Source organism: Pseudophryne corroboree, chromosome 1, assembly GCF_028390025.1.
Source record: "Pseudophryne corroboree isolate aPseCor3 chromosome 1, aPseCor3.hap2, whole genome shotgun sequence".
Taxonomy (NCBI): domain Eukaryota; kingdom Metazoa; phylum Chordata; class Amphibia; order Anura; family Myobatrachidae; genus Pseudophryne; species Pseudophryne corroboree.
In genome coordinates this window covers 23,635,169-23,657,366 of record NC_086444.1, presented here as the reverse complement: position 1 = coordinate 23,657,366, position 22,198 = coordinate 23,635,169, and the positions used below count along the sequence as shown (strand labels likewise).

The 22,198-nt window shown below is 46.1% G+C and overlaps 1 protein-coding gene across 5 annotated transcripts in view; it reads right to left on the bottom strand.

Annotated features, from left to right (window-relative positions):
- Positions 1–22,198, bottom strand: part of RUSC2 (RUN and SH3 domain containing 2) — a 176,537-nt gene that overhangs the window by 50,959 nt on the left and 103,380 nt on the right. For 3 of the 5 annotated variants that reach the window (XM_063957708.1, XM_063957691.1, XM_063957701.1), the window contains exons 3-4: positions 4,688–5,560; positions 3,256–3,453 (exon numbers count right to left, since the gene is read on the bottom strand). The exons of 1 other annotated variant lie outside the window; for it this stretch is intronic. In XM_063957708.1, coding sequence (XP_063813778.1) covers positions 3,256–3,453; positions 4,688–5,560 — 1,071 coding nt within the window. The remainder of the gene's footprint in view (positions 1–3,255; positions 3,454–4,687; positions 5,561–22,198) is intronic. One more of the 5 variants, XM_063957715.1, reaches the window with a different exon arrangement.

Below are 22,198 nucleotides of genomic sequence, written 5' to 3'. Positions count from 1 at the left end.
TATATCATTCATAAATTGCTGGATATCACTCTCTGCATATCATTCATATATTGCTGGATATCACTCTCTGCATACCATTCATAGATTGCTGGACATCACTCTCTGCATATCATTCATAAATTGCTGGATATCACTCTCTGCATATCATTCATATATTGCTGGATATCACTCTCTGCATATCATTCATATATTGCTGGATATCACTCTCTGCATATCATTCATAGATTGCTGGATATCACTCTCTGCATATCATTCATAGATTGCTGGATATCACTCTCTGCATATCATTCATAAATTGCTGGATATCACTCTCTGCATATCATTCATAGATTGCTGGATATCACTCTCTGCATATCATTCATAGATTGCTGGATATCACTCTCTGCTTATCATTCATAGATTGCTGGACATCACTCTCTGCATACCATTCATAGGTTGCTGGATATCACTCTCTGCATATCACTCATAGATTGCTGGACATCACTCTCTGCATATCGGGGGTCATTCCGAGTTGATCGCTCGCTAGCTAGTTTTAGCAGCCGTGCAAACGCTATGCCGCCACCCACTGGGAGTGTATCTTAGCTTAGCAGAAGTGCGAACGGTTGTATCGCAGAGCGGCTACAAACATTTTTTGTGTAGTTTCAGAGTAGCTCAAAACCTACTCAGCGCTTGCGATCACTTCAGACTATTCAGTTCCGGATTTGACGTCACAAACCCGCCCAGCGTTCGCCCAGCCACGCCTGCGTTTTTCCTGGCACGCCTGCATTTTTCCGCACACTCCCTGAAAACGGTCAGTTGCCACCCAGAAACGCCCACTTCATGCCAATCACTCTGCGGCAAGCAGTGCGACTGAAATGCATCGCTAGACCCTGTGCAAAACGACATCATTCGTTGTGCCCGTACGTCGCGCTTGCGCATTGCACCGCATACACATGCGCAGAACTGATGATTTTTAGCCTGATCGCTGGGCTGCGAACAAATTCAGCTAGCGATCAACTCGGAGTGACCCCCATCACTCATAGATTGCTGGATATCACTCTCTGTATATCATTCATAGATTGCTGGACATCACTCTCTGCATATCATTCATAAATTGCTGGATATCACTCTCTGCATATCATTCATATATTGCTGGATATCACTCTCTGCATATCATTCATATATTGCTGGATATCACTCTCTGCATATCATTCATAGATTGCTGGATATCACTCTCTGCATATCATTCATAGATTGCTGGATATCACTCTCTGCATATCATTCATAAATTGCTGGATATCACTCTCTGCATATCATTCATATATTGCTGGATATCACTCTCTGCATATCATTCATAGATTGCTGGACATCACTCTCTGCATATCATTCATAAATTGCTGGATATCACTCTCTGCATATCATTCATATATTGCTGGATATCACTCTCTGCATATCATTCATATATTGCTGGATATCACTCTCTGCATATCATTCATAGATTGCTGGATATCACTCTCTGCATATCATTCATAGATTGCTGGATATCACTCTCTGCTTATCATTCATAGATTGCTAGACATCACTCTCTGCATATCATTCATAGATTGCTGGATATCACTCTCTGCATATCATTCATAGATTGCTAGACATCACTCTCTACATACCATTCATAGATTGCTGGATATCACTCTCTGCATATCACTCATAGATTGCTGGATATCACTCTCTACATACCATTCATAGATTGCTGGATATCACTCTCTGCATACCATTCATAGGTTGCTGGATATCACTCTCTGCATATCATTCATAGATTGCTGGACATCACTCTCTGCATACCATTCATAGGTTGCTGGATATCACTCTCTGCATATCATTCGTAGATTGCTGGACATCACTCTCTGCATATCATTCATAGATTGCTGGATATCACTCTCTGCATATCATTCATAGATTGCTGGACATTACTCTCTGCATATCATTCATAGATTGCTGGATATCACTCTCTGCATATCACTCACAGATTGCTGGACATCACTCTCTGCATATCATTCATAGATTGCTGGACATCACTCTCTGCATATCATTCATAGATTGCTGGACATCACTCTCTGCACATCATTCATAGATTGCTGGATATCACTCTGCATATCATTCATAGATTGCTGGATGTCACTCTCTGCATATCATTCATAGATTGCTGGATATCACTCTCTGCATATCATTCATAGATTGCTGGATATCAATCTCTGCATACCATTTATAGGTTGCTGGATATCACTCTCTGCATATCATTCATAGATTGCTGGACATCACTCTCTGCATATCATTCATAGATTGCTGGATATCACTCTCTGCATATCATTCATAGATTGCTGGACATTACTCTCTGCATATCATTCATAGATTGCTGGATGTCACTCTCTGCATATCAATCATAGATTGCTGGACATCACTCTCTGCATATCATTCATAGATTGCTGGATATCACTCTCTGCATATCACTCACAGATTGCTGGATATCACTCTCTGCATATCATTCATAGATTGCTGGATATCACTCTCTGCATATCACTCATAGATTGCTGGACATCACTCTCTGCATTTCATTCATAGATTGCTGGATATCAAACTCTGCATATCATTCATAGATTGCTGGATATCACTCTCTGCATATCACACATAGATTGCTGGATATCACTCTCTGCATATCATTCATAGATTGCTGGACATGACACTCTGCATATCATTCATAGATTGCTGGATATCACTCTGCATATCTTTCATAGATTGCTGGATATCACTCTCTGCATATCATTCATAGATTGCTGGATATCACTCTCTGCATAACATTCATAGATTGCTGGACATCACTCTCTGCATATCATTTATAGATTGCTGGATATCACCCTCTGCATATCATTCATAGATTGCTGGATATCACTCTCTGCAAATCATGCATAGATTGCTGGATATCACTCTCTGCATATCATTCATAGATTGCTGGACATGACTCTCTGCATATCATTCATAGATTGCTGGATATCACTCTCTGCATATCATTCATAGATTGCTGGACATGACTCTCTGCATATCATTCATAGATTGCTGGATATCAATCTCTGCATATCATTCATAGATTGCTAGACATCACTCTCTGCATATCGTTCATAAACAGCTGGGCAGCACTCTCTGCGAATCCTTCACTCAGAGCCTCACTACCCTCATTCCCTCCCTCCCCAGTACACAGACAGATCACATGTAGCCGGTCTGCACCATAAAAGCGAGACTGTAAATGGTTGCTGCTGATGCTGCTGGGAAAGTCGAAGAAATGGTTCTTTCTGGCTATTTTCGTTTCCTGCCTCCTGTCCAGACTGCCGGACAATCCTGCTAGCCCATGGACTCGATCGAGGCCCAGAGGGTTTCGGCGCCTGTACTCCCTCCACTTCAGTGCTTGAGGTGACAAGTGATTGGCTACAAGGTCCCAGAGAGGTGGCCGCACCCAATCAGAGCAGTGAGCAGAGAAAAGCAGAGATGTGACATAAGGTTAGTGGAAGGATAGTGAGACATAGCCAATCCAATCTGTGTGTTAGTAACTATTCTAACAATGAGACAACAACACTTAGCGGTGAAGCATGCACATTGTATATGGAAGAAACCATCCCTGCCGCACGCGTATCACACGCGTCGTCATTTCAGGTCAGTGCACATAAGCAAAGTTTTATATAGTTGGGATAAAATTTTAAAAGTTTTTGTGGAAAAAAAATTGCAGCATATTTTCCCATTTTTAGTAGACTCAAAATTCCATATACATGTACGGCGCGTTTCTTGCACGTTGCTGACATCTTCATCAGATGCTTTAAATGTACATTATCGCTATGGAAATTATTATTATTAATGATTATTAGTACTGTTTATTGCATTAACAGAAACTGGGACAACCTGTGATTCAGGAAAATGTATTTTCATCAAAAGGAAAACCAATATTTCATAGTATATTAATTAAAATATCTTATTGTCCTTTTATTGTTTAATGAGAATAACTAATAGATACATATAGGACTATGAACCAGCCCATAGTGTAAAGACGTACAGTATTTACCAAGATAGTGAAAGAGTTTCTAATCTTGTATAAAGTGTTTTCCATGGAAGGTACGGAATACGGTCATTAGGATTTGCAGGATTGTGATCCCAATCAGGATATCCTACCTGAACTGTCATGGGGCGTTTATACAAACAGAAGTTATACAGTAGTCTGTGGACGTGTATTATACTGGGAAGTTTAATGGGTAGTTTCTAAATAATGAACAGTGTGGGCAATCTGAGGAACACATCCTTAATATCTTGTCCGTTGTAGCCAGTAAGCCAATAAACAGTACAAGGTATGAGCATCTAATGGCTTAGTAAATTGGATTCAACTTTCATTCCTATAGAGGTCTACGGGTATGGCTGACTAAATGAACACTGGAGAAATATGTGATTTAGTTAATCTTTTATAAAACAAAGAAAAGCCTTTACTCTGGGGAAACCACTGGAGAAAGGTCTTCTCTCACTTAATAAATAGACCACCAAGGGCTAGAAGTATCAAGTGGGCAACTACTCCACTTTATCTCTCTCGCTTGGTACATCTCCCCACAAGTCTGTAAAAGTCTGCAGTAAAAGACATAAAAGTTAAACATGTAAATTTAGGAAAAGGGGAATTTCATACCATTTACTGGTCTGGACACCATGATGTTCTCAGGTCTGGACACCATGACGTTCTCAGGTCTGGATACCATGTTATTCTCTGGTTTGGACACCATGTTATTCTCTGGTCTGGACAGCATGATGTTCTCGGGGACGCGTTTAGCTTTGTCCTCTTCGCTCCGCCCGGCCTGAGTGACCTCATGGAGAACTGTGTTTAACAAGGGCAAGGCGTTGAGGGGAGGCAGTCCATGCTTCGACACCTGTGTGCTGGGCTCCTTGAGGGGTTCTCGCTTTACCACTGATTTCTGGACCTCTACCTTGGGGGACACCTCATATTTTCGGGTGGGTTTAGCAGCTCCGGGTAAAGTGGTCCCTCTGGCCATTGTTGCTCTAAAAGGCAGGAGGTTGGCTGACAATGGGCAGGAACGGCTTCTGGGTGGTTGGTTCTCCTTGGCTTTCTCTGGAGACGGTGAGCTGGATGAGCCGGAGTCTATGCTCTGGAAGAACGTGGCGTTGCTCCTGATAGGAGAGTAGCTGCCCAGGGGAGATGGGCGCGTGGTATCAGGAGCTGGTTTCTGCTCATCTCTGATGCTCGTCAGTCCATCCAGAGGCAGCTTCCCTGGAACATTGATCACTTTAGCGTGGCTACTGCTTGCCTCCATCTGACTGGCCAATGTGACAGGTGCTGACGCCTGGGAGTCAGACACATTGTGCTGGCTGGACGACCGGCTGGACAAACCATACAGCTGGGAAAGGCTGGAGGTGAAATGGCTGTGCAAGGGGCGAGTTTTAGGCTTGCTGAAATGATGTTGGAAAACAAACGGTTGGATCGGTAAGGTGGTCGGCCGCTGGTCCTTGCTGTAGCGGAAAACAGGCTTGGCCTCCGCACCCATCCCTGCAAGGCAGCAAAGGAATCAGCGAGGTAATTGATCATATAATAACAATATTACCTGCATGAGTTACCTGTTCCGCCATAAACATAATCTTACAAAGGCTTCATAAAATGAGAAGTAACCTGCTTCACCCATACAGTAATCTCTGCCAGCTTTTTATTTATTGGTCAGTACATGCCCTCTGCCAATGTCCGTGCACTTTTAATATCAATCCTTATCAAGGGGTCTATTCATGAAGCAGTGAAAAGTGTGGAGAAGTGAGCCTGTGAAGAAGTCGTCCATGGCAACCAATCAGCTGCTACGTATAATTTTGTAGAATGCATTTTATAAATGTTACCTCAACACTGATTGGTTGCCATGGGCAACTTCTCCACTGGCTCACTTCTCCACTCTTTTCACTGCTTCATGAATGGACCCCTTAGTACATTCTATATAATGGAGCTTATTGGTTGCTATGGGCAATATCTTTTTTTCTTTAGAAGGCTTTATACATCTCCCGCTAGTCACCCAGATAATGCGGTATTGGCTGGACATATAGTACAATGGAGAACATACAATTCCTTTACCAATGAAGTGAGAAGAGTGTCCAGATACTTCACATCCATTCACTGTTTGATACGCTCTGAGAGTGTACCTAACCAACAAATAAGACTATTAGCGTAATTTTTATCCTTTGGGTCTTTTGGGTATAATTTAAATAAGTCCACAGCGGAGGTCATTTCCTTTCACTACTAGTAGAATGTAGGTATTTCTATACATAGGTGGGCCTTGCTGGAGGTAGGGGTTCAGGATGTACTATGATAATGGGTGAGCGATGGGATTGCACAGCAATAATGAACCTGGGTGGAGGTATTAACCCTGGACCTGACTATACCCGCATTCCTGTAGATAGATCTCTGTACTTCAACAGTAACGTATTTATAGAGCTTATCAGAAGGCAAGAAAGATCCTAGCAGGTAACTAAAAATAGGATTTTAATACCTGCTGGGAAATCCGTAAGGACCATGGGGTATAGACGGGATCCGCAGGAGACATGGGCACACTATAAGACTTTGAATGGGTGTGAACTGGCTCCTCCCTCTATGCCCCTCCTCCAGACCTCAGTTAGAAAACTGTGCCCAGGGAGACGGACATTTCGAGGAAAGAATTTATAGTTTAAACACGGTGAGTGTCATACCAGCTCACACCTCGAACATGCCGCAGAATGTGGCATTCAAAAGAATACTAGCCCACGGCATGAACAACACACAGCCACATGCTGAGAGAATATGTAACACAACCATTGTGTCAACACAACCAATAATAGGATACAGCATGCCATGGCATAAATAACGTCAGCAACAGTCTGACTGAAAAGAAACACCAGAGTGTAACCATAACCAATAACTGCAGATACAGTACGCACTTGGACGGGCGCCCAGCATCCTCTACGGACTAAGAGAAAAGGATTTACCGGTAGGTATTAAAATCCTATTTTCTCATACGTCCTAGAGGATGCTGGGGACTCCGTAAGGACCATGGGGTTTATACAAAAGCTCCAGACCGGGCAGGAGAGTACGGACGACTCTGCAGCACCGATTGAGCAAACATGAGGTCCTCATCAGCCAGGGTATCAAACTTGTAGAACTTAGCAAAAGTGTTTGAACCCGACCAAGTAGCCGCTCGGCAAAGTTGAACCGCCGAGATTCCTCGGGCATCCGCCCAAGAAGAGCCCATCTTCCCAGTAGAATGGGCCTCCACCGACGTCGGTAACGGCAATCCAGCCGTAGAATGAGCATGCCGAATCGTATCACAGATCCAGCGTGTAACAGTCTGCATAGAAGCAGGGGCCCCAATTTTGCTGGGAGCATACAGGATAAACAGAGCCTCTGTTTCCCCAATCTGAGCCGATCTAGCGACATAAATATTCAAAGCCCTGACTACATCGAGAGACTTTGAATCAGCCAATGCTTAAGTAACCACAGGCATCATAATAGGCTGGTTTCTGTGAAACACAGAAACCACTTTTGGCAGAACTATTTTCTGAGTTCTCAATTCCGCTCTATCCACATGGAAGATCAAATAGGGGCTCTTGTGAGACAAAGCCGCTAATTTCCGACACCCGCCTTGCGGACGCCAAGGCCAAAAGCATGACCACTTTCCAAGAGAGAAATTTTTAACACAACCTTTTCGTAAAGGTACCAACCAGTGTGACATAAGAAACTGCAACACCACGTTAAAGTCCCATGGCGCCACTGGGGGCAAAAATGGAGGTTGGATGTGCAGCACTCCTTTCACAAAAGTCTGAACTTCTGGAAAGGTGGCCAATTCTTTTGAAAGAAAATTTATAAGGCCGAAAACTGCACTTAAATGGAGCCAAACTTTAGGCCTGCATCCACACCTGCTTGCAAAGAATGGAAAAAAACCACCCAGATGAAATTCTTCCGTAGGAGCCTTCGTGAATTCACACCAAGACACATACTTCCTCCAAATATGCTTGAAGCAATGTGGGAATGACTTCACCGGAAATACCCTGTCGGGCTAAGATATGGCGTTCAACCGCCATGCCGTCAAACGCAGCTGCGGTAAGTCTTGATACACGCCCGGTCCCTGCTGCAACAGGACCCTTCGCAGAAGAAAAGGCTATGGATCTTCTATGAGTAAGTCTTGAAGATCTGGATACCAAGCCCTCCTTGACTAGACCGGAACAATGAGGATCGCCTGAACCTTTTTTCTTCTTATGTTTATCACCTTCGGAAAGAGTGAAAGTGGAGGGGACACGTAGACCGACTGAAAACACCCAAGGTGTCACGGGGGCGTCCACTGCTATAGCTTGAGTGTCCCTTGACCTGGAACAATATCCCTGAGGTCTCTCGTTGAGGCGAGACGCCATCATGTCCAATTGAGGCATTCCTCAAAGACTTGTCACTTCCATGAAAACTTCTCGATGACGACTGCATTTCTCCTGAATGGAGATCGCGCCTGCAGAGGAAATCTATTTCTCCGTTGTCTACATCCGGAACGAAGACTGCTAATATAGCGTTTACCTGCCTTTCCGCCCAGCGGAAAACTTTTGCGGCTTCTGCCATTGCCGCTTTGCTCCTTGTTCCATCCTAGCGGCTTACTTACGCCACTGCTGTTAAGTCGTCCGACAGAATTAAGACGGGCAGATCACGAAGAAGATGTTCGTTGAAAATAGCTCCTAATTCAAGAATGCTTATTGCAGACAAGCTTCCCAGCTTGACCTTTTCCCCTGGAAATTCTTCCCCTGGAAAGACTGCTCCCCAGTCTCGGAGACCTGCATCCATGGACACAAGGATCTAATCCTGGATCCCGAACCTTCGTCCCTCTAGGAGGTGAGAACTGTGCAGTCACCACAGGAGAGATATCCTGGTCCTTAGGATTATTTTCCGGTGCATGTGCAGGTGAGACCCGGACCACATGTCCAACTGGTCCCGTGAAAACCACTCTGGCATTTGACCTGCTCACCGAAAAGGCCTCCTAGGCCGCAACCATCTTCTTCAGCAACGGAACATATTGATGGGTTGTCGTTGCAAATCTGATCCGACTCAATCCTCAGATCTCTTTCCACAGGAAAAAACAACTCAACAGTTCAGTATCTAATCTTGTTCCCACCTCCGACATCTGCGTCGTTGGGATCAACAGCGATTCTCTGTGTTGAAGAACTGTCAGAGAGAAACAACGATTTGTACCACTTGTTTCTTGACCTCGCCGTAGACAGGAGAGCATCCCAGTACAGAATAATAATGGCTCTTACTATTGAAGGAAAACCAACATACTGCCATCACTCCGGTGAAATGTCAATGACAATCCTGGATAGCAAACCCAGGTAAGCTTAATGCACATAAAACCGCATTTAAACCCTCTTTCTACTTTCACGGGTTGGAGATCCCTGCCCTGAGAGATTCCATCCTGTAGGTCAACTTCTTGAGTAGAAATCTTTTTTGTTCTGACCGAGCTGTCCGGGCTCAGAAGCACAAAAAAGCTCTTTTTTTATTTTTATTTTTTGTTGTTGACATGGACAGCAGGACAATGCCCTGAACCTGACGCAACTTTTGTATGGCGTCGCATACTACCTCTCCAGAGAAGAATTGGTAAGATCTATTCGAAAACTCAGTGAGGGGAAACATATGGTTCGAGTATGTCCCCCTCTGGACTCTATTCTTAACTCACAGTGTCAGGTCCATTCCAGGACTGACTGAAGAGTATTAGACGAGTTTCCCCCGGCGTGGGCTCTAGCAAGAGAGACCCAGCGATCTGCGGTGGCTGTGGTAGAAACATAGGAGGACATCAGGTTCTGCGAAGTTGAAAAGGCTGCAGACCTCTTATTTTCACCTCCCTCTACCAACAAAGAAGGGAAATAAAAATGGTATCCCACCGGTCCAATGACTGCATCCCACAAAAAATGCGTCACCAACCGTTGAGATGGACCATAACACAAGAAGGTAGACTTACCAGTGGTATCTGCCGAGATCAACTTAACCAAGTCATCACCAAAACAGATTATCCCTTCATAGGGAAGATACTCCTGTATTTCTCGGAGTCAGTGCATACGTCTTGTAGTCGCACGGCAGCAAGCTGCAATGTTCTAGATACGACCCAAGGAAATCCCATTTCTCCCCAGGGTAATTATATCGGATAACAAGGTAACCGACCATTTCTGAATACAAACACACCCCCATGCGTATATAATGTAGAGATGAGCGCCTGAAATTTTTCGGGTTTTGTGTTTTGGTTTTGGGTTCGGTTCCGCGGCCGTGTTTTGGGTTCGAACGCGTTTTGGCAAAACCTCACCGAATTATTTTTGTCGGATTCGGGTGTGTTTTGGATTCGGGTGTTTTTTTCCAAAAACACTAAAAAACAGCTTAAATCATAGAATTTGGGGGTCATTTTGATCCCAAAGTATTATTAACCTCAAAAACCATAATTTACACTCATTTTCAGTCTATTCTGAATACCTCACACCTCACAATATTATTTTTAGTCCTAAAATTTGCACCGAGGTCGCTGTGTGAGTAAGATAAGCGACCCTAGTGGCCGACACAAACACCGGGCCCATCTAGGAGTGGCACTGCAGTGTCACGCAGGATGTCCCTTCCAAAAAACCCTCCCCAAACAGCACATGACGCAAAGAAAAAAAGAGGCGCAATGAGGTAGCTGTGTGAGTAAGATTAGCGACCCTAGTGGCCGACACAAACACCGGGCCCATCTAGGAGTGGCACTGCAGTGTCACGCAGGATGGCCCTTCCAAAAAACCCTCCACAAACAGCACATGACGCAAAGAAAAAAAGAGGCGCAATGAGGTAGCTGACTGTGTGAGTAAGATTAGCGACCCTAGTGGCCGACACAAACACCGGGCACATCTAGGAGTGGCACTGCAGTGTCACGCAGGATGTCCCTTCCAAAAAACCCTCCCCAAACAGCACATGACGCAAAGAAAAAAAGAGGCGCAATGAGGTAGCTGTGTGAGTAAGATTAGCGACCCTAGTGGCCGACACAAACACCGGGCACATCTAGGAGTGGCACTGCAGTGTCACGCAGGATGTCCCTTCCAAAAAACCCTCCCCAAACAGCACATGACGCAAAGAAAAAAAGAGGCGCAATGAGGTAGCTGTGTGAGTAAGATTAGCGACCCTAGTGGCCGACACAAACACCGGGCCCATCTAGGAGTGGCACTGCAGTGTCACGCAGGATGTCCCTTCCAAAAAACCCTCCCCAATCAGCACATGATGCAAAGAAAAAGAAAAGAAAAAAGAGGTGCAAGATGGAATTATCCTTGGGCCCTCCCACCCACCCTTATGTTGTATAAACAAAACAGGACATGCACACTTTAACCAACCCATCATTTCAGTGACAGGGTCTGCCACACGACTGTGACTGATATGACGGGTTGGTTTGGACCCCCCCCAAAAAAGAAGCAATTAATCTCTCCTTGCACAAACTGGCTCTACAGAGGCAAGATGTCCACCTCATCTTCACCCTCCGATATATCACCGTGTACATCCCCCTCCTCACAGATTATCAATTCGTCCCCACTGGAATCCACCATCTCAGCTCCCTGTGTACTTTGTGGAGGCAATTGCTGCTGGTCAATGTCTCCGCGGAGGAATTGATTATAATTCATTTTAATGAACATCATCTTCTCCACATTTTCTGGATGTAACCTCGTACGCCGATTGCTGACAAGGTGAGCGGCGGCACTAAACACTCTTTCGGAGTACACACTTGTGGGAGGGCAACTTAGGTAGAATAAAGCCAGTTTGTGCAAGGGCCTCCAAATTGCCTCTTTTTCCTGCCAGTATAAGTACGGACTGTGTGACGTGCCTACTTGGATGCGGTCACTCATATAATCCTCCACCATTCTATCAATGTTGAGAGAATCATATGCAGTGACAGTAGACGACATGTCCGTAATCGTTGTCAGGTCCTTCAGTCCGGACCAGATGTCAGCATCAGCAGTCGCTCCAGACTGCCCTGCATCACCGCCAGCGGGTGGGCTCGGAATTCTGAGCCTTTTCCTCGCACCCCCAGTTGCGGGAGAATGTGAAGGAGGAGATGTTGACAGGTCGCGTTCCGCTTGACTTGACAATTTTGTCACCAGCAGGTCTTTCAACCCCGGCAGACCTGTGTCTGCCGGAAAGAGAGATCCAAGGTAGGCTTTAAATCTAGGATCGAGCACGGTGGCCAAAATGTAGTGCTCTGATTTCAACAGATTGACCACCCGTGAATCCTTGTTAAGCGAATTAAGGGCTGCATCCACAAGTCCCACATGCCTAGCGGAATCGCTCCGTGTTAGCTCCTTCTTCAATGCCTCCAGCTTCTTCTGCAAAAGGCTGATGAGGGGAATGACCTGACTCAGGCTGGCAGTGTCTGAACTGACTTCACGTGTGGCAAGTTCAAAGGGCATCAGAACCTTGCACAACGTTGAAATCATTCTCCACTGCACTTGAGACAGGTGCATTCCATCTCCTATATCGTGCTCAATTGTATAGGCTTGAATGGCCTTTTGCTGCTCCTCCAACCTCTGAAGCATATAGAGGGTTGAATTCCACCTCGTTACCACTTCTTGCTTCAGATGATGGCAGGGCAGGTTCAGTAGTTTTTGGTGGTGCTCCAGTCTTCTGTACGTGGTGCCTGTACGCCGAAAGTGTCCCGCAATTTTTCTGGCCACCGACAGCATCTCTTGCACGCCCCTGTCGTTTTTTAAAAAATTCTGCACCACCAAATTCAAGGTATGTGCAAAACATGGGACGTGCTGGAATTTGCCCATATTTAATGCACACACAATATTGCTGGCGTTGTCCGATGCCACAAATCCACAGGAGAGTCCAATTGGGGTAAGCCATTCCGCGATGATCTTCCTCAGTTGCCGTAAGAGGTTTTCAGCTGTGTGCGTATTCTGGAAAGCGGTGATACAAAGCGTAGCCTGCCTAGGAAAGAGTTGGCGTTTGCGAGATGCTGCTACTGGTGCCGCCGCTGCTGTTCTTGCGGCGGGAGTCCATACATCTACCCAGTGGGCTGTCACAGTCATATAGTCCTGACCCTGCCCTGCTCCACTTGTCCACATGTCCGTGGTTAAGTGGACATTGGGTACAACTGCATTTTTTAGGACACTGGTGAGTCTTTTTCTGACGTCCGTGTACATTCTCGGTATCGCCTGCCTAGAGAAGTGGAACCTAGATGGTATTTGGTAACGGGGGCACACTGCCTCAATAAATTGTCTAGTTCCCTGTGAACTAACGGCGGATACCGGACGCACGTCTAACACCAACATAGTTGTCAAGGACTCAGTTATCCGCTTTGCAGTAGGATGACTGCTGTGATATTTCATCTTCCTCGCAAAGGACTGTTGAACAGTCAATTGCTTACTGGAAGTAGTACAAGTGGGCTTACGACTTCCCCTCTGGGATGACCATCGACTCCCAGCGGCAACAACAGCAGCGCCAGCAGCAGTAGGCGTTACACGCAAGGATGCATCGGAGGAATCCCAGGCAGGAGAGGACTCGTCAGACTTGCCAGTGACATGGCCTGCAGGACTATTGGCATTCCTGGGGAAGGAGGAAATTGACACTGAGGGAGTTGGTGGGGTGGTTTGCGTGAGCTTGGTTACAAGAGGAAGGGATTTACTGGTCAGTGGACTGCTTCCGCTGTCACCCAAAGTTTTTGAACTTGTCACTGACTTATTATGAATGCGCTGCAGGTGACGTATAAGGGAGGATGTTCCGAGGTGGTTAACGTCCTTACCCCTACTTATTACAGCTTGACAAAGGGAACACACGGCTTGACACCTGTTGTCCGCATTTCTGGTGAAATACCTCCACACCGAAGAGCTGATTTTTTTGGTATTTTCACCTGGCATGTCAACGGCCATATTCCTCCCATGGACAACAGGTGTCTCCCCGGGTGCCTGACTTAAACAAACCACCTCACCATCAGAATCCTCCTGGTCAATTTCCTCCCCAGCGCCAGCAACACCCATATCCTCCTCATCCTGGTGTACTTCAACACTGACATCTTCAATCTGACTATCAGGAACTGGACTGCGGGTGCTCCTTCCAGCACTTGCAGGGGGCGTGCAAATGGTGGAAGGCGCATGCTCTTCACGTCCAGTGCTGGGAAGGTCAGGCATCGCAACCGACACAATTGGACTCTCCTTGTGGATTTGGGATTTCAAAGAACGCACAGTTCTTTGCGGTGCTTTTGCCAGCTTGAGTCTTTTCAGTTTTCTAGCGAGAGGCTGAGTGCTTCCATCCTCATGTGAAGCTGAACCACTAGCCATGAACATAGGCCAGGGCCTCAGCCGTTCCTTGCCACTCCGTGTGGTAAATGGCATATTGGCAAGTTTACGCTTCTCCTCCGACAATTTTATTTTAGGTTTTGGAGTCCTTTTTTTTCTGATATTTGGTGTTTTGGATTTGACATGCTCTGTACTATGACATTGGGCATCGGCCTTGGCAGACGACGTTGCTGGCATTTCATCGTCTCGGCCATGACTAGTGGCAGCAGCTTCAGCACGAGGTGGAAGTGGATCTTGATCTTTCCCTAATTTTGGAACCTCAACTTTTTTGTTCTCCATATTTTATAGGCAGAACTAAAAGGCACCTCAGGTAAACAATGGAGATGGATGGATTGGATACTAGTATACAATTATGGACGGACTGCCACGGTTAGGTGGTATAAAAAAACCACGGTTAGGTGGTATATAATACAATTATGGATGGACGGACTGCCTGCCGAGTGCCGACACAGAGGTAGCCACAGCCGTGAACTACCGCACTGTACACTGGTTGATAAAGAGATAGTAGTATACTCGTAACAACTAGTATGACGACGGTATAAAGAATGAAAAAAAAACCACGGTTAGGTGGTATATATTATAATACAATTATGGTTGGACGGACTGCCTGCCGAGTGCCGACACAGAGGTAGCCACAGCCGTGAACTACCGCACTGTACACTGGTTGATAAAGAGATAGTAGTATACTCGTAACAACTAGTATGACGACGGTATAAAGAATGAAAAAAAAACCACGGTTAGGTGGTATATATTATAATACAATTATGGTTGGACGGACTGCCTGCCGAGTGCCGACACAGAGGTAGCCACAGCCGTGAACTACCGCACTGTACACTGGTTGATAAAGAGATAGTAGTATACTCGTAACAACTAGTATGACGACGGTATAAAGAATGAAAAAAAACCCACGGTTAGGTGGTATATATTATAATACAATTATGGATGGACGGACTGCCTGCCGAGTGCCGACACAGAGGTAGCCACAGCCGTGAACTACCGCACTGTACACTGGTTGATAAAGAGATAGTAGTATACTCGTAACAACTAGTATGACGACGGTATAAAGAATGAAAAAAAAACCACGGTTAGGTGGTATATATTATAATACAATTATGGTTGGACGGACTGCCTGCCGAGTGCCGACACAGAGGTAGCCACAGCCGTGAACTACCGCACTGTACACTGGTTGATAAAGAGATAGTAGTATACTCGTAACAACTAGTATGACGACGGTATAAAGAATGAAAAAAAAACCACGGTTAGGTGGTATATATTATAATACAATTATGGATGGACGGACTGCCTGCCGAGTGCCGACACAGAGGTAGCCACAGCCGTGAACTACCGCACTGTACACTGGTTGATAAAGAGATAGTAGTATACTCGTAACAACTAGTATGACGACGGTATAAAGAATGAAAAAAAAAACCACGGTTAGGTGGTATATAATACAATTATGGTTGGACGGACTGCCTGCCGAGTGCCGACACAGAGGTAGCCACAGCCGTGAACTACCGCACTGTACACTGGTTGATAAAGAGATAGTAGTATACTCGTAACAACTAGTATGACGACGGTATAAAGAATGAAAAAAAAACCACGGTTAGGTGGTATATATTATAATACAATTATGGATGGACGGACTGCCTGCCGAGTGCCGACACAGAGGTAGCCACAGCCGTGAACTACCGCACTGTACTGTATCTGCTGCTAATATAGACTGGTTGATAAAGAGATAGTATACAATACTACTAATATACTGGTGGTCAGGCACTGGTCACCACTAGTCACACTGGCAGTGGCACTCCTGCAGCAAAAGTGTGCACTGTTTAATTTTAATATAATATTATTTATCATGTACTCCTGGCTCCTGCTATAACAACCTGCAGTGCTCCCCAGTCTCCCCCACAATTATAAGCTTTATATACAATACATTGATGTGCAGCACACTGGGCTGAGCAGTGCACACAGACTGAGTCACTGTGTGACTGTGTATCGTTTTTTTCAGGCAGAGAACGGATATATTAAATAAAACAAACAACTGCACTGTCTCTGGTGGTCACTGGTCACTGTGGTCGTCAGTCACTAAACTCTGTCTGCACTCTCTTCTAATCTACAGTATCACAGCAATCTCTCTCTCTCTCTCTCTTCTAAATCTAATCTAAATGGAGAGGACGCCAGCCACGTCCTCTCCCTATCAATCTCAATGCACGTGTGAAAATGGCGGCGACGCGCGACTCCTTATATAGAATCCGAGTCTCGCGAGAATCCGACAGCGTCATGATGACGTTCGGGCGCGCTCGGGTTAACCGAGCAAGGCGGGAAGATCCGAGTCGCTCGGACCCGTGAAAAAAAAAGTGAAGTTCGTGCGGGTTCGGATTCAAAGAAACCGAACCCGCTCATCTCTAATATAATGCATATATCATCAAAGCATATAATTAAACATGTAACTTAGCTTCCTATATACGATCCTTGGTGACGCCCTGCCCTTGTAGACCAGGGGTAGACATTCACATTATTCTATCCACGGTGGGAGAAGAATAAACACTCGGACACCTCGTGAGGATTCGAGACCATCTTGTCACGGCCGACCTAGAGATTCTACAACAGAGTGACCAGCACGTGAGCAGGAATAACTTTACTTCAGCATTCATAATCAATTGTAATATAAAAGTACACATTTAAATACACATATATACACATCTCATATATATATATATATATATATAATCTGTCCGGAACATCAGGGTTCCTAATGACATTATTGTGTTCTGAATGTGTATGAACATGTACTGAATGCCGATGTTGTGGATCTAAGCAGGAAACATTATGGCCGACAGAAAACAGAGTATTCGTGTCGACAACAGGGAGTAGCAACTGGGCAAAATAACATTTCTGTGACCCCGAGGGATCTGAGGGAAACATATACCTAATCTCACTAGGACGCCCCCACAAATACTATCACGTCTGTACTCGAGCTACAGCTCACTGCAAACGTACCATGCATATATACACATACAGGTATAGGTTTGTTTATATAATTTTACACCCAGTCATAATAGTTGGTGCCGACAGGGTCACCCACATACGTCTGTGTTCCCCAAACAGTGCTTACTTTGGAAAAGCTTACAACTACTGACATACTGACACTTAATCTCATGAATCAAGTACCATCTGGAGTCGGCAATGCCGACAGAGGGATACCCATATCTGTTTGTGGTAGAGCACTCACACATGTCGACACACGTGTACTAAACACCCACCAACATTGCTAACAGGGGCAATTCTCTGACAGGGCAAACACAGAAAACTTTTACCAACTCCTTGTACAAACGCTCATTATATATACATATATATATATATATATATATATATATATATCTTTAGTGCTGCATGGATGAACCTATAATGCACTACATAACTGTGCCCCCCCTCATTTTACACTGTTAGGTGTTTAACAGTGTTTTGGCTGGCCCAGCATCTCTGTGAGGAGAAAATGGCGCTGTATGGAGTTGCGAGGGCTAAGCCACGCCCCCTTCTCGGCGCGCTTCAGCCCCGCTATCTTTTTACCTTTATATACTGGCGGGGGTCCGTATACAGTGCCTATGCACTGTATACATCTTTGCCAGACTTTATTGTGAGGTATATTGCTGCACAGGGCGCCCCCCCCTGCGCCCAGCACCCTTGTAGTGCCGCTTGTATGTGGGAGCAATGGCGCGCAGCGCGACCGCTGCGCGTTACCTCTGAGACCTTGAAGTCTTCTGCCGTCACTGAAGTCTTCTGTTCTTCTAATACTCACCGGCTTCTGTCTTCTGGCTTTGTGAGGGGGGAACAAGCAGCTAGGCGCACCAAGTGATCGAACCCTCTGGAGCTAATGGTGTCCAGTAGCCTAAGAAGCAGAGCCCTTAACTTAGAAGAAGTAAGTCTGCTTCTCTCCCCTCACTCCCACGAAGCAGATAGCCTGTAGCCAGCTGGTCTCTCTGAAAATTAAAAAGCCTAACATAAAGTCTTTTCAGAGAAACTCAGTAGAGCTCCCCTAGTGTGTGTTCAGTCTCTCCTGGGCACAGAGTCTAACTGAGGTATGGAGGAGGGGCATAGAGGGAGGTGCCAGTTCACACCCATTCAAAGTCTTATAGTGTGCCCATGTCTCCTGCGGATCCCGTCTATACCCCATGGTCCTTACGGAGTCCCCAGCATCCTCTAGGACGTATGAGAAAGAAGGCAAGCCAGATCCTAGCAGGTAACTAAGAGAAGGCAAGCTAGATCCTAGCAGGTAACTAAGAGAAGGCAAGCCAGATCCTAGCAGGTAACTAAGAGAAGGCAAGCCAGATCCTAGCAGGTAACTAAGAGAAGGCAAGCCAGATCCTAGCAGCTAACTAAGAGAAGGCAAGCCAGATCCTAGCAGGTAACTAAGAGAAGGCAAGTCAGATACTAGCAGTTAACTAAGAGAAGGCAAGCTCCTAGCAGCTAACTAAGAGAAGGCAAGCCAGATCCTAGCAGTTAACTAAGAGAAGGCAAGCCAGATCCTAGCAGCTAACTAAGAGAAAGCAAGTCAGATCCTAGCAGCTAACTAAGAGAAGGCAAGCCAGATCCTAGCAGGTACCTAAGAGAAGGCAAGCCAGATCCTAGCAGATAACTAAGAGAAGGCAAGCCAGATCCTAGCAGATAACTAAGAGAAGGCAAGCCAGATCCTAGCAGGTAACTAAGAGAAGGCAAGCCAGATCCTAGCAGGTAACTAAGAGAAGGCAAGCCAGGTCCTAGCAGGTAACTAAGAGAAGGCAAGTCAGATCCTAGCAGGTAACTAAGAGAAGGCAAGTCAGATCCTAGCAGGTAACTAGGAGAAGACAAGCCAGATCCTAGCAGGTAACTAAGAAAAGACAAGCCAGATCCTAGCAGGTAACTAAGAGAAGGCAAGCCAGATCCTAGCAGGTAACTAAGAGAAGGCAAGCCAGATCCTAGCAGGTAACTAAGAGAAGGCAAGCCAGATCCTAGCAGCTAACTAAGAGAAGGCAAGCCAGATCCTAGCAGGTAACTAAGAGAAGGCAAGCCAGATCCTAGCAGCTAACTAAGAGAAGGCAAGCCAGATCCTAGCAGGTAACTAAGAGAAGGCAAGCCAGATCCTAGCAGGTAACTAAGAGAAGGCAAGCCAGATCCTAGCAGGTAACTAAGAGAAGGCAAGCCAGATCCTAGCAGCTAACTAAGAGAAGGCAAGCCAGATCCTAGCAGGTAACTAAGAGAAGGCAAGCCAGATCCTAGCAGATAACTAAGAGAAGGCAAGCCAGATCCTAGCAGGTAACTAAGAGAAGGCAAGCCAGGTCCTAGCAGGTAACTAAGAGAAGGCAAGTCAGGTCCTAGCAGGTAACTAGGAGAAGACAAGCCAGATCCTAGCAGATAACTAAGAGAAGGCAAGCCAGATACTAGCAGGTAACTAAGAGAAGGCAAGCCAGATCCTAGCAGGTAACTAAGAGAAGGCAAGCCAGATCCTAGCAGCTAACTAAGAGAAGGCAAGCCAGATCCTAGCAGGTAACTAAGAGAAGGCAAGCCAGATCCTAGCAGGTAACTAAGAGAAGGCAAGCCAGATACTAGCAGGTTACTAAGAGAAGGCAAGCCAGATCCTAGCAGGTAACTAAGAGAAGGCAAGCCAGATCCTAGCAGGTAACTAAGAGAAGGCAAGCCAGATCCTAGCAGCTAAGAGAAGGCAAGCCAGATCCTAGCAGGTAACTAAGAGAAGGCAAGTCAGATCCTAGCAGGTAACTAAAAGAAGGCAAGCTAGATCCTAGCAGGTAACTAAGAGAAGGCAAATCAGGTCCTAGTAGGTAACTAAGATAAGGCAAGCCAGGTCCTAGCAGGTAACTAAGAGAAGGCAAGCTAGATACTAGCAGGTAACTAAGAGAAGGCAAGCTAGATCCTAGCAGGTAACTAAGAGAAGGCAAGCCAGGTCCTAGCAGGTAACTAAGAGAAGGCAAGTCAGGTCCTAGCAGGTAACTAGGAGAAGACAAGCCAGATCCTAGCAGATAACTAAGAGAAGGCAAGCCAGATACTAGCAGGTAACTAAGAGAAGGCAAGCTAGATCCTAGCAGGTAACTAAGAGAAGGCAAGCTAGATCCTAGCAGGTAACTAAGAGAAGGCAAGTCAGATCCTAGCAGGTAACTAAAAGAAGGCAAGCTAGATCCTAGCAGGTAACTAAGAGAAGGCAAATCAGGTCCTAGCAGATAACTAAGAGAAGGCAAGCCAGATCCTAGCAGGTAACTAAAAGAAGGCAAGCCAGATACTAGCAGGTAACTAAGAGAAGGCAAGCCAGATCCTAGCAGGTAACTAAGAGAAGGCAAGCCAGATCCTAGCAGGTAACTAAAAGAAGGCAAGCCAGATCCTAGCAGGTAACTAAGAGAAGGCAAGCCAGATCCTAGCAGATAACTAAGAGAAGGCAAGCCAGATCCTAGCAGGTAACTAAAAGAAGGCAAGCCAGGTCCTAGCAGGTAACTAAGAGAAGGCAAGCCAGATCCTAGCAGGTAACTAAGAGAAGGCAAGCCAGATCCTAGCAGATAACTAAGAGAAGGCAAGCCAGATCCTAGCAGGTAACTAAGAGAAGGCAAGCCAGATCCTAGCAGGTAACTAAGAGAAGGCAAGCCAGATCCTAGCAGATAACTAAGAGAAGGCAAGCCAGATCCTAGCAGGTAACTAAAAGAAGGCAAGCCAGGTCCTAGCAGGTAACTAAGAGAAGGCAAGCCAGGTCCTAGCTATCAACAACCTGAACACCAAATGCTCAGCTCTGTGAAACGTCCCCCCATCAAGCGCTTGGGTAACCTGGGCACAGCTGCGCCTATTCAGTGCCCAGTACCAATGACCGGATGAACGCGGCCTAACATGGCGCTATTTCATGAAGTATTAGGAAAGTAACAATATAATAAATGATCGTTGAATATTTTACGTATACACAAAATAATATATATCTGAGGTCCAGGGCCGGCAACAGGGGGGGTCAAAGGGGACACCTGTACCGGACCCCATAGATCAGAGGGGCCCCAAGGATATGCCACTTAGTGCCCGGCAGGGTTGTGAGCTGTCTTGTCCAAATAGGGCAGCGAGCTGTAGGCGGTGTGGGACGCAGCCTCAGATTGATAGGAGCCTCCCACACACAGTGACTGTGAGGTGTGGGTGTGCACTCGCTCTTCCGGGTCCAGCTCTGTTGCAGGCAGTTACTGTGCCTGGCTGCAGCTCCACTGGCCAGGATTCCTGTGCCCTGCGCCAGCCTCTTCTGGTGGGGTGTCAGGTACCTGTTGTGCAGTGTTCGGGTCTGGATACTGGGCAGTGCAGCGCAGGTGAGTCTCTCCCTGGGGTAAGAGTGGATTGGTGAGGGGGTACAGGGCTTTGGGATGGGGTGCTGGAAATACATTGGGGGAGAGACAGACTGCGGGAGGAACGAGAGAGAGAGACACAGACTGTGGTGTGTGTGGGGGAGGAAGGAGAGATATACTTATATATTCATTAATTCAACAGTTACTTAGACAGCACAGCAAATTCCATTGCAGGAGAGATATGATTGTACCGGGCCCCATGATTTCTGTTGCCAGACCTGGGTCCAGGCACGCCTAGGCAATACATAAAACTCAAGACCCTGTACATGGCAGCACTATTACCCCGGATACTGCCGAGCCCCAGAGCATGGCAGCACTATTACCCCGGATACTGCCGAGCCCCAGAGCATGGCAGCCCTATTACCCCAGATACTGCCGAGCCCCAGAGCATGGCAGCCCTATTACCCCGGATACTGCCGAGCCCCAGAGCATGGCAGCCCTATTACCCCAGGCATGGCAGCTCTATTATCCCAGATACTGCCGAGCCC